The following is a 10,102-nucleotide window of genomic DNA, read 5'->3' as shown; positions in this document are numbered from 1 at the left end:
ACCTGTGTGTGAACTTGAACCCTGTGTGTGCCCCTGAAGACTGTGTGGGCTTTTGTACTACCCTAACCCCCATGCATGCTTAAGATCAGTGTGTTACCTCCTGTGTCCAGATGGACCGCTGACACCTGCACGGGCTCTGCCAGGGACTGGTGAAACCCACTGAGGACACTGCCAATGGCTCTCCCTTCCCCAGGCTAGCCTCAAGGCAGGCCAGAGTCCCCGCTCAGCCCAGGGGCTGGCGGAGGGGGCGGGGCATTTTAAATGACCTCATCTGCATTTTATCCCCCTAGGTCAGGTCGTCCAGACTGTTCAAAAGACTCATGAGACAGTCATGCAAATGTATTCTCTGACTGGCTTTCCTAGCTGGTTTTATTCGGACTCCACACAGTTGTCCCGAAGGGGCAGGGCAGAGCGGGTCAGAATCTGCACATCCCTTCTAGTCCTCTCTCCCTTCGCTCAAGGACGTTCCGCTTTTTTCTTCTCCTTTATAAAATGTCCCTATGTAAATTACTTGCTGTCGTGCAAATTTACATACATTTCCCAGCTATTTGCCCAGACGCTTCTCTAATCCTAACCTTGGGCTGTGAGAAGGCGGAGCTGTCCATGTTAACAACATCCATGATCTACATACCACCCCAGACCCCGCTACTCATCCTCGCGCAGCGTTCTCCGCTCCAAGGAGACCGGCCTGTCTATGTAAATAGGCTAATTTACATACCCCTCCCACTCGCTTGGCATCATCTACGAGCCCCCCCCCTTCCCCCGCCCAATCCTGCCCTTCCTAACTGCGTTCCTCCTCTCGCACAAAAGGGGCGGGGAGGACGGCGCCGAGAAGCCCGGCATCACCGTCGGATCCATTTATTTCCCCTTTCTCTCGGGAGAGGCTGTTCTGAACCCCGTCGCCCCGCCCCGCGCCGCTCGCGCCTGCGCGTGCTGGTCTCCTCCGCCCGGACGCGGTCACGTGTCCACCGGGCGAGGCGGGGGCGGGGCGTCGCGGGTGGTGGGGGCGGGGTATGGCGCGCTGTGCGGCGCAGGGCGGCTGGCACAAACGGCGGCGCCGGGGCCGGAGGAAAAAGCTCGGTGAGGAGAGGCCGGGAAGGGAAGGGAACGGGGCGGAAAAGGAGTTGGAGGCCGGGCGCCGGCGCGAGCCGGGCGCGGTGTGGGGGGCGCGCGCCCGGCAGGCTGTGGCGGAGCGCCGCGACCCCGGGGAGAGGAGGGGAGGGGCGGTGGGGGTGGGGGAGGGAGCGCGCGCCCGGCACGTCGGGCGCCGGCCGGTGGGGGGGCTGGGGTGGGAGCCGGGAGCGCGCGGCGGGCGGAGGGGGCGGGGCGGGGACGCGGGGTCCCAGCGGTCCCTGGGCCTTGCCTTCGCGTCCCGCTGCGCCCCGAGGGGCCTCGGGGCCCGCACCGAAGGGACTTGGGAGGGGGGCTCTTTTTTCCCCCCTCGTCGTGTCCCGGAGTGCGTGAACCCTCCTCCACCCTTCCCTCTGTCGCCGTGGTCCCCGCTCCCACGGCTCCCTTCCGTCTGTCCGTCTCAGGACCTCCTTTCCGTCTGGGTGTGTGTCAGCCCCTAACGGGCTTTCCTCCTGCTGGGCTCGGGTCGACCCCTCCACCCGGTTCTGCCCGGCTGTTCAGGCCCACTCTCTCTCCTCTTCTCCGCTCTGTTATTTTTTTCTGTTTCGGGACCACCCCCCCACCCGACCCCCCAGTTTCCACTGTCTGTAGATCCCCACCTTCTGCGTTTTCCAGGCTGATCCGGCCCCCCTCCCCCCAGCCCTCCCCGTTTGTTTCTAACTTCTAATTCCCACTCCGCCATCCTTCTACTAAGAGTCTTCTCCTTTACTTCTTTTTTGCTTGTGGGTCTGTGTCGGAGGATGTATCTCACCCATAGCCGCCACTGCAGTTCTCTGGCTGTGGGTCACCAACCCAGCCTCACTTCTCCAGCTGGCCCGTTTATTGCCTGTCTCTTCGTGACTCCCCCCAAGTCCCAGAGTCTCCGACGCCCCCACCTCCCCTCCCGCCATGACCTCTGGTTCTGGGGTCTTTGTAGCTAAGTCTGTCTTCTTCTCTACTGCCCCTACCACTGCCCCCACTCCCCTCCAGTGCACTTGCCTGTGTAGCTCTTCTCACTTTCCTTTTTTTTCTCTCCAGACACTGTGACAGGTCCCTTCCCAAGCCCCTAGGGACAGCAGAGGACTTGGGGACCAGCGAGCACCCCCAGGGCGAGAGAGAAGCCTCTGCCACCTGCCCTGCCTCATCCTGCCCCACACCAGGCCCAGCCGCCCCGGCCCCCGGCTGCATCAAGTGGAGGAGGAGGAGGTGGAGGAGGGTGGCACCATGGGCCTGGGCCGTGCCCTCCATGCCCGGGGGATGAAGACACTGCTGCCATGGACAGCCCGTGCCAGCCCCAGCCCTTGAGTCAGGCTCTCCCTCAGTTGCCGGGTTCAGTGTCAGAGCCCTTGGAGCCTAGCCGGGCCAGGATGGGGGTGGAGAGTTACCTGCCTTGTCCCCTGCTGTCCTACCACCGTCCAGGAGCGCCCACTGAGGCCTCGGCAGGGAGTGGGACCCCCAGAGCCACAGCTACTTCCACCACAGGCAGCCCCCTGCGGGAGGGCTTCGGTGGGCAGGACGGTGGTGAGCTGCGGCCGCTGCAGAGTGAGGGTGCTGCGGCACTGGTCACCAAGGGGTGCCAGCGGCTGGGAGCCCAGGGTGCCCGGCCCGAGGCCCCCAAACGGAAGTGGGCAGAGGATGGTGGGGATGCCCCCGCACCCAGCAAGCGGCCCTGGGCCAGGCAGGAGAACCAGGAGGCGGAGGGGGAGGGCTGCAGCAGTGGCAGTGGCGAGGCCAGCGCCGGGCTGAGGGAGGAGGCGCTGCCCGTGGCGCCCGAGCGCCTGGCCCTGGACTACATTGTGCCCTGCATGCGGTACTATGGCATCTGCGTCAAGGACAACTTTCTGGGGGCGGCCTTGGGTGGCCAAGTACTGGCAGAGGTCGAGGCCCTGAAACGGGGCGGGCGCCTGCGAGACGGGCAGCTTGTGAGCCAGCGGGCTATCCCGCCACGCAGCATCCGTGGGGACCAGATTGCCTGGGTGGAAGGTCACGAGCCGGGCTGCCAAAGCATCGGTGCCCTCATGGCCCACGTGGATGCCCTCATCCGCCACTGTGCTGGGAGGCTGGGCAGCTACGTCATCAATGGGCGCACCAAGGTGAGGCCGCAGGGACCTGCTGTGAGGGGTGGTGGGACGGGGGCCCCTAGGCGTTTGGACGCCTAGTGTTCTGAGCATCAGTGGGCTTGGGGACAGGCTTCTGGGGTCACAAGAGGGTTTAGGCAGCCCTGGTGCAGGGAATGTCAGAGCTCGCTGTGGGCTCTTGTGCGCTGTGGGCCTTAGTTTGTGCACCTGCAGGCTGTGGGTTTGGCCCATAGTCACCGGGATTCTTGATCTTGCTGAGGATCCTCTCAAGCTGAAGAGAGGTGCCACCATTCATAGCCCCACATCTGTGTCTGAGCCCTGGTGGGGTCAGCAGCCCCATGATGTCTGTTCATGGGCCTTAGAGCAAGTAGACAAGATTTGTGTCTCTGTCTGTCTGCCCATCTTGTGTTCTTCCTGTTCCCTTATTTTTTCATCCATCCAAGTGTATCTAGTCCATCCTGTCCACGCTGCGTGTCCTATCTGGTCTGTCTCCCAGGTTGGAGAACCGGGAGGGGTGGGCGGCAGTGGTGAGGCCCATGCCAGGCTGAGGGCAGATGCCCACCATGCCTGTTGCTGGGCTGCACTGCACCCTGTATGCCATACTGTGGCGTCTGCCTCACGGACGGCTTCCCAGGGGTGGCCGTGCGCTGGCTCAGGTGGAGGTCATGACCCCATCTCTCCCATCCTAGTCCCTGTCCTCCACCTTCTCTGTTTTGTCCGTCCCTCACTTCATCCCTATCTGGCTCTGGTCTGTTTACCTGATCTTCTGCCTTTGGGTCTCCTCTTGCCCCCCGTTTTTTTGTTTGAGTAGTAGTTATTAATCTTTTTTTTTTTTTTTTTCTAAATCTGTTCAAAACCAAATGAGAAAAATGCTCATTTGATTGGAGTTTATGGGCAGTCAATCAGGGCCTTCTGGGCCTCCAGCTGCCCATTCAGGAATCTGGGGTCAGGAGCCCTGCACAAGACAATAGTCCATAGGACCTTTCAGCCTGCCAACACATTAATTGTCTTTCATGGAGGGCTGTGAGAGCCCTGGCCTAGAGTTCATGGTTTGGTGGTGGTTGGACAAGACAAGGCCCTATAGGGAGTGCCCGCTGCACTGCACCAGCGATGCCTGGCTGATGGCACAGGCCATGTTCTGCCCTGCAGGCATGAGGCTGTGCTCCTGGCATCCCCTCCCTCCTTCAGATCCCATCTTGGGTTCTGCCTCTGTGCAGCTTTTCTCTCAGGCAGGAACTGGCTCAGGGATCAGGGCTCCCCCTAGGCTGAAGCCATTACTGGCCTCCTCACCCCACCTGGAATTTGTCCCACTCTGCTCTCCCGCCTGTTACCTCGGTAGTGGAGAGCCAGAGGCAGCCCTTCAAGGGCAGGACGTCAGTGGGAATCTCTCTAGCCACAGGGTGCCCAGCACCTTCTCCCCAGGGTCACCCATCCTTACAGGAGGGAGGTTAGGGGGAGACCACAAGAACTGAATAGCCCAAGGCGGGATACTTCTCTGAACCTCAGTTTGCTTATCACAGGAAAGGAAAACCAGGTTAACTGCCTAGCTAGTATGTGGCCATTTTAGGAGGGGAAAGGAGAATACGTGAATCTGTTCTCCTTTGGTGCCTTGGATGTGTTTGGAAACAGCCCTGGAGGTGGTGGGTGGCTGGGGGTTGAGACTTTTAGCCCTAGGAGGTAAGAACAAGCCTGGCTGGACTGAGAAGGGAGGGGAGGAGCCAACCCAATCACTGGAGTTCCTCTCTGACCCTCCCCTACCCCAGTGAGACAGCAACTTCAGCTTCCTCACCTTCAGAGGGCAACATTTGGGTTCTGCCCCAGGCTCTGGAGTAAGATGGGGTGGGGTGCTGAGATGCGGGGTGGCCACAGTGGCGGTGGGGGCTCAGGTCACCAGTGTGGCTGTGGCCAATCACAGCCTGCCTCTCGGTGCTTCCTGAGCTCGGCTCCTGTGTTCCTCTGCCTTCCTCCTCGCCCTGTTTCCTCTGCTCAGTTGACTGGCAGGTGGGAGGGAATTGATTTGCACTGGCTTCAAGGACTACCATAGGGGTCCCGGGGAGGCCCCTTTAAGACCAGTTTGGAGGTGGGGCCTGCTGTTGTTGGCTCAGTCTTAGGATTCTGACTTGGGGTGGGTGGGTACTGTGTGTGTGTGTGCTTTGCGGGGCTCTTGGCATGTTGATTCTAGCTGTCCCTTATCCTAGTTGCCCCTTCCCGGAGATGGAAGTGTAAAGAACAGGATTCCATATTACTCAGCTTGTTGTCCCTTTCCCTTGTGGGCATGGGAAGTAGATGCTTCTCAGGCCAGAGGATGCTTACCCCACCCCCAACTCCCAGGTGAGTATCTGTTGGGGGGAAGGGTGGGGTCTTAAAGGGCCTGTTTCTGTGTGTAGCCTGACACAGGAGTCCTGCTTCATGCAAGACTACAGTGCATGTCCCTGCCTGCACAGTGGGAGGTCCCATGAGGGTGCACAGACAGGACACATGGAGGCCCCGAGACCCAGAAGAAGAGTGCTTTCAGTCAGCAGCTCCCTTCTTGGCCCTAGGGAGTCTGGGCTGGCCCTGGGGGCCAGTGCTGGGTAAACAAGTGCCTGTGCTGATTTCACTTTGAGGGGGATGGCAGGGGAAGTGAGCTCAGGTGCCTTCAGTTAGAGAACTCCAGGTGCTCCTGGTCCTGAGACCTGACTAACAAGGGGGACCAGTGGAAGAGTGTTCCCGGCAGGTGCAGAAGCCTGGGGGTGAGCTCAGCCTGGTCAGGGAAGAGTCAGAAGGACTGCGAGGCCGGAGGTAGTTTAGGAGGCTGGTGGCCTTGGAGGCTGTGTTCTCTGGGGATGCAGTGAGGAACTTGAAGGGATTTGAGCTGTGGTGAGGGGGAGTAAAGGGTCTCTGGCAGCTGTGTGGGGATGATATGTGGGGGAAGAGGTTTCAGCCCTGGACCCCTTTGCCCACCCCATCCTCAAACAGAACTCGCAAACTCTCGGCTTGGATTCTCACCGGGGAGGGCTGTCCCTAATCAGTGATTCACTGGTTCCAGGCCACCCCCTATTCTGGCCACAGCCAGGGATCCTTTCCTCGCGGTGAAATAGTTGCTCAGAGCACTGACCCGTCCGCAGGGAGTGAGTGGTGCAAAGAAAGTTCTTTGGAACCTGGGGCTGTGGGGGCCAGGACCTTGCCCTCATGTTGCCCGAGAGAACAGCGCCCCACTGGGTAGCCATGGTGGTGGCAGTTGTCCTGGCCTCTTGCCCGGGGCAGGTGCTGTGGTGGACCAGGTGCACACATTTAACACAGAGCGGTTTACTCTCCGCGCTGGGGTGAGCCCCGGGGAATAATAAGTTGGGAGGAGGCCGAGGGGTTGAGTCAGCCTGGCCTGCCATGGTGCCTGGCAAGCCTCCTGGTTTTGGCAGCAGATGCCGATCTTTTCGATTGGGAATGTTTACCCCAGGGCTGTGGCAGATGGCCGTGGCCCCCAGGTGTAGCTGAGCATTATGGGGAGCAGGGGCCAGTGGAGTCTGTCCTGGCATCAGTGTGGGTCGAGGGGTCAACATAGAGGGTCCCCAGATGGGGAGCTTCATGCCAGTGCTCCCTTATTCACCTTGTCCAGCCTTCCCAGTGGCTATGGGCAGAGGACAGGACAGGGACCTTTAAAATTTCAGCCTGTGCTTTAACTCTTGTCATGTGTCAGGCACCGGGCTGGGTGCTTTCCCAGACATTAATGTCTCATTTAGCAAGCTATGAAGTAGTTGTTAACCTCCATTTCAGGGATGAGGAACCTAAAACAGAGTTCAGTCCCCTGCCCAGCATCACAGCTCTTGAGGCCGTAGTGAGACTTGAACCCAGGGGTTAGCTCTGCGGGAACACTGGGCCTTTCTCTCACACCACACCTGTCGTTTTGTGGATACCTCATGAGAAACAGGCCCGGAGTGGCGAGGCCCAGAGCTCAGCATGACTAGGGCTGGCTTGGGCAGTAGCAGCAGTCAAGGAGAGAAGGGGAAAACCCTGTGGCTAGACCTCTACCTCTAGAAGCCATGGCCTGGAATGAGGCCTAACTCTTAGGTCTGTGGGGATCGGGAGCCTCCATAGTCTTGGAGGGGTTCATGCTACTGCTGTAAACAGGAGGTGTTTGTTATCCCTGTTTTACAGATGAGACAGATGAGGCATTTGAGGCCCGTTCAGGTGATGAGACTGTCCAAGGCTACTTGACAGGTTATCCTTGGAGTTGTGATTAGATCTCAGGTTCTAATCATGTTATAGGTTTTGGTGTTGTTCACATGTGTAGGAGACTGTATTTAGCAGATACTCTTTGTTGTTATGATCAGTGCTTCTCAACATTGGTGCAAATTAGTTACCTGGGAACCTTTAAAAATTCCAGGCTGCACCTGAAGCCAAGTGCATCAGGACCTCTGAGGTGGGCCTGGGCATCAGTGTCCCAGGTCATTCCAACTCTACAGCTGTGGGAGAGAACAACTCGTGTGGGGCTTTGAGGCCACATCCCTGTATACCAGAAAACGTTTAAATAACATTTAAATTGGTTTTATTCTACTGAAATGTTTGAGATTGGGATCGGGTTATCGTAAAAAACCAAACCCTCAGTCACTGAGCTGCGTCTTGCTTCCACACTCTGGGCATGTGTATGTTGTTCAGTTGCCAAGTTGTGTCCGACCCTTTGTGACCCCATGGACTGCAGCATGCCAGGCTTCTCTGTTCTTCACTGTCTCGAGTTTGCTCGGATTCACGTCCATCAAGTCGGCAGCGTTATCTAACCATCTCAAACTCTGTGCGCCCTTCTCCTTTTGCCCTCAGTCTTTGTGTGCCTCACGTGTATGTGGGAAGTGGGCTCCTGGGGCCAGGAGCTGAGGTTTCTTGTGGATAGAGGCTTGGCTAAAAAGGAACCCTTGGAGCCCCCAGGACCCTTGAGGAGAGGTGAGGGGCTGAAAGGTGTGAGAAAGAGGAGATAATGGCTGGCTTGCTCAGAAGTCCCTGCCTGCTAGCCTCAGTAAACCCTATCTCCATCATCTCTGCCAGGCCATGGTGGCATGTTACCCAGGAAACGGGCTGGGGTATGTGAGACACGTTGACAATCCCCATGGCGACGGGCGCTGCATCACTTGTATCTATTACCTGAATCAGAACTGGGACGTCAAGGTAGGATGGTGGGGTGGGGTGGCATTCATCCACAGCCTCTTCCTCTCCCCGCTCAGCTGCTCGTATGGGCCCGGTCCTCTTCTCAATCCACTGGGGGCGGTGTAATCTTTTAGGGGCCCTTCCAGGAAATGGCACCTCCTCCTCTCCAGCTGACTGTGTGATGGTGGCTCCTGGTGTTGGGTAATGCTGCAGTCTGCCCAGCCCCCAGCCTAAGGAGCACTTCCCCCGCCCCATTTCCTGTCGTCTTTAGTAGCTTCCTGCCCATTTCCATGGTGATGCAGACTCCGGGTTGTCATTCATTTTCAGTCTAAGTGGTGGGAGGGAGTGATGTGTGCAGTTACTATGCCCCCTGGTGGGCCCTTGTGGGTTGGCTGTGCAGGGCGAGGCGGGGCTCCAGGCAGTGCTGGCCAGCCTCCTGCCTCATCCTCTGGCTCCCCCTCAGGTGCATGGCGGCCTGCTGCAGATATTCCCTGAGGGCCGGCCCGTGGTAGCCAACATTGAGCCCCTCTTTGACCGGCTGCTCATTTTCTGGTCTGATCGGCGGAACCCCCATGAGGTGAAACCAGCCTATGCCACCAGGTACGATCCATATTTCTGGGGATGTGCCAAGCTACTCAACCTGCGCCAGCAGTCTTGTCAGACCCCTGGAGTGACTAGGAAGTGACGGGATGCCAAGAGGGGGGCGGCTGGGAGGGGGTGGAGATAGTGGGTGTAATTAAGAGTGATCTCTAATGGCCCTCTGGGGCTGCTCTGGTCCCCAGGTACGCCATCACTGTCTGGTATTTTGATGCCAAGGAGCGAGCAGCAGCCAAAGACAAGTATCAGCTAGGTACCTGCTTCCCAAATGGTGACCCCACCTCTCAAGTCCTTCCTGTTCGATGTACTTGCTTAGGCCTCAAGCTGTCTCATCAATCTCTGATGAATCTCATCATCTCTTGATGAATCTCATCATCTTGATGAATCTCATGTCACTGAACCTTGCAGCTCATTTTTCCCCATCTTTGCCTACCTTCCCTAGACAGTTGACTCACCTCGTGTCCCCAGCATGAGCCCCATTTCTTCTGATGCTCTCCCGAACTTCCTAGTTTTCCTTGGCCTCTGTTCATTCCCTTATGACTCAATCCCCTGTCCCTCTTCCTCCCTAGCATCAGGACAGAAAGGTGTCCAAGTGCCCGTGTCACAGCCGACTACGCCCACCTAGTGGCCAGTCCCGGAGCTGCAAGGACAGACAGCTTGCCCTGGCTTCAGGAGAGCCCTGGGCCCCGGTGCTGCCAGTCTCGGTGCCTGCTCCTTCCCCGCCACCACCACTGCTTCCGACTTTGCCTCCGTCCTGCCTGGTGTGGAGGGCTCCGTCCATCGCTGAGGACCAAGGAGGAGGAGAGACCTCTACCGCCCTGGGATGGGGGCGGGGGTTGTGACCTGGACAGGAGCCAGTGTTGGGGGCTGCCGTTCCTGGAGCTGGGGGCCTGTGTCCTGCCCTGTCTAGTCATTTCCTCTCAGGTGTGGAGACCTGGAAGGAGGCATCGCCACCTCCCGCCAGGACGCAGGATCTGGGGTTGGGGTGAGTCATGGCCTCTTGCTGGCAAAGGTTTGTGGGGGAATATCCTCAGGTCCCCCACTCCTCCAGCCTGGAATGTGAAGTGACTCCCCAACCCCTGTGGCCATGGCATCTTTTGGACTAGGCTGCCACTGCTTGGGCAGGATAAAAGGTGCTGGGAGGAGCATGGGTGTGCAAGTCCTATCAGCCAAGAAATAAAAAGTTTACCTCAGAGCTGCAC

The 10,102-nt window shown here is 58.5% G+C and overlaps 1 protein-coding gene across 3 annotated transcripts; it reads left to right on the top strand.

The window, feature by feature from the left end:
* Nucleotides 1-934: 934 nt before the first annotated feature.
* EGLN2 (egl-9 family hypoxia inducible factor 2) lies at nt 935-10,095 on the top strand. Of its 3 annotated transcripts, none has more exons than XM_055412108.2 (6): nt 936-1,080; nt 2,149-3,203; nt 8,205-8,324; nt 8,767-8,903; nt 9,086-9,153; nt 9,470-10,095. In XM_055412108.2, the coding sequence occupies exons 2-6, from the start codon at nt 2,385-2,387 to the stop codon at nt 9,523-9,525; spliced, it is 1,200 nt and encodes a 399-aa protein (XP_055268083.1). In that variant the 5' UTR covers nt 936-1,080; nt 2,149-2,384; the 3' UTR covers nt 9,526-10,095. The 3 variants fall into 3 exon arrangements, with proteins under 3 accessions (XP_055268084.1, XP_055268083.1, XP_088686583.1); XM_088830457.1 differs by having other exon boundaries at nt 996-1,075; XM_055412109.2 differs by lacking the exon at nt 8,205-8,324 and having other exon boundaries at nt 935-1,080.
* Nucleotides 10,096-10,102: the final 7 nt, after the last annotated feature.

Source organism: Moschus berezovskii, chromosome 22 (genome assembly GCF_049115385.1).
Source record: "Moschus berezovskii isolate FMDL1 chromosome 22, NW_MosBer_1.0, whole genome shotgun sequence".
NCBI lineage: Eukaryota > Metazoa > Chordata > Mammalia > Artiodactyla > Moschidae > Moschus > Moschus berezovskii.
Note: the sequence above shows the minus strand (reverse complement) of the source record. Positions and strands in the feature narration are given on the sequence as shown.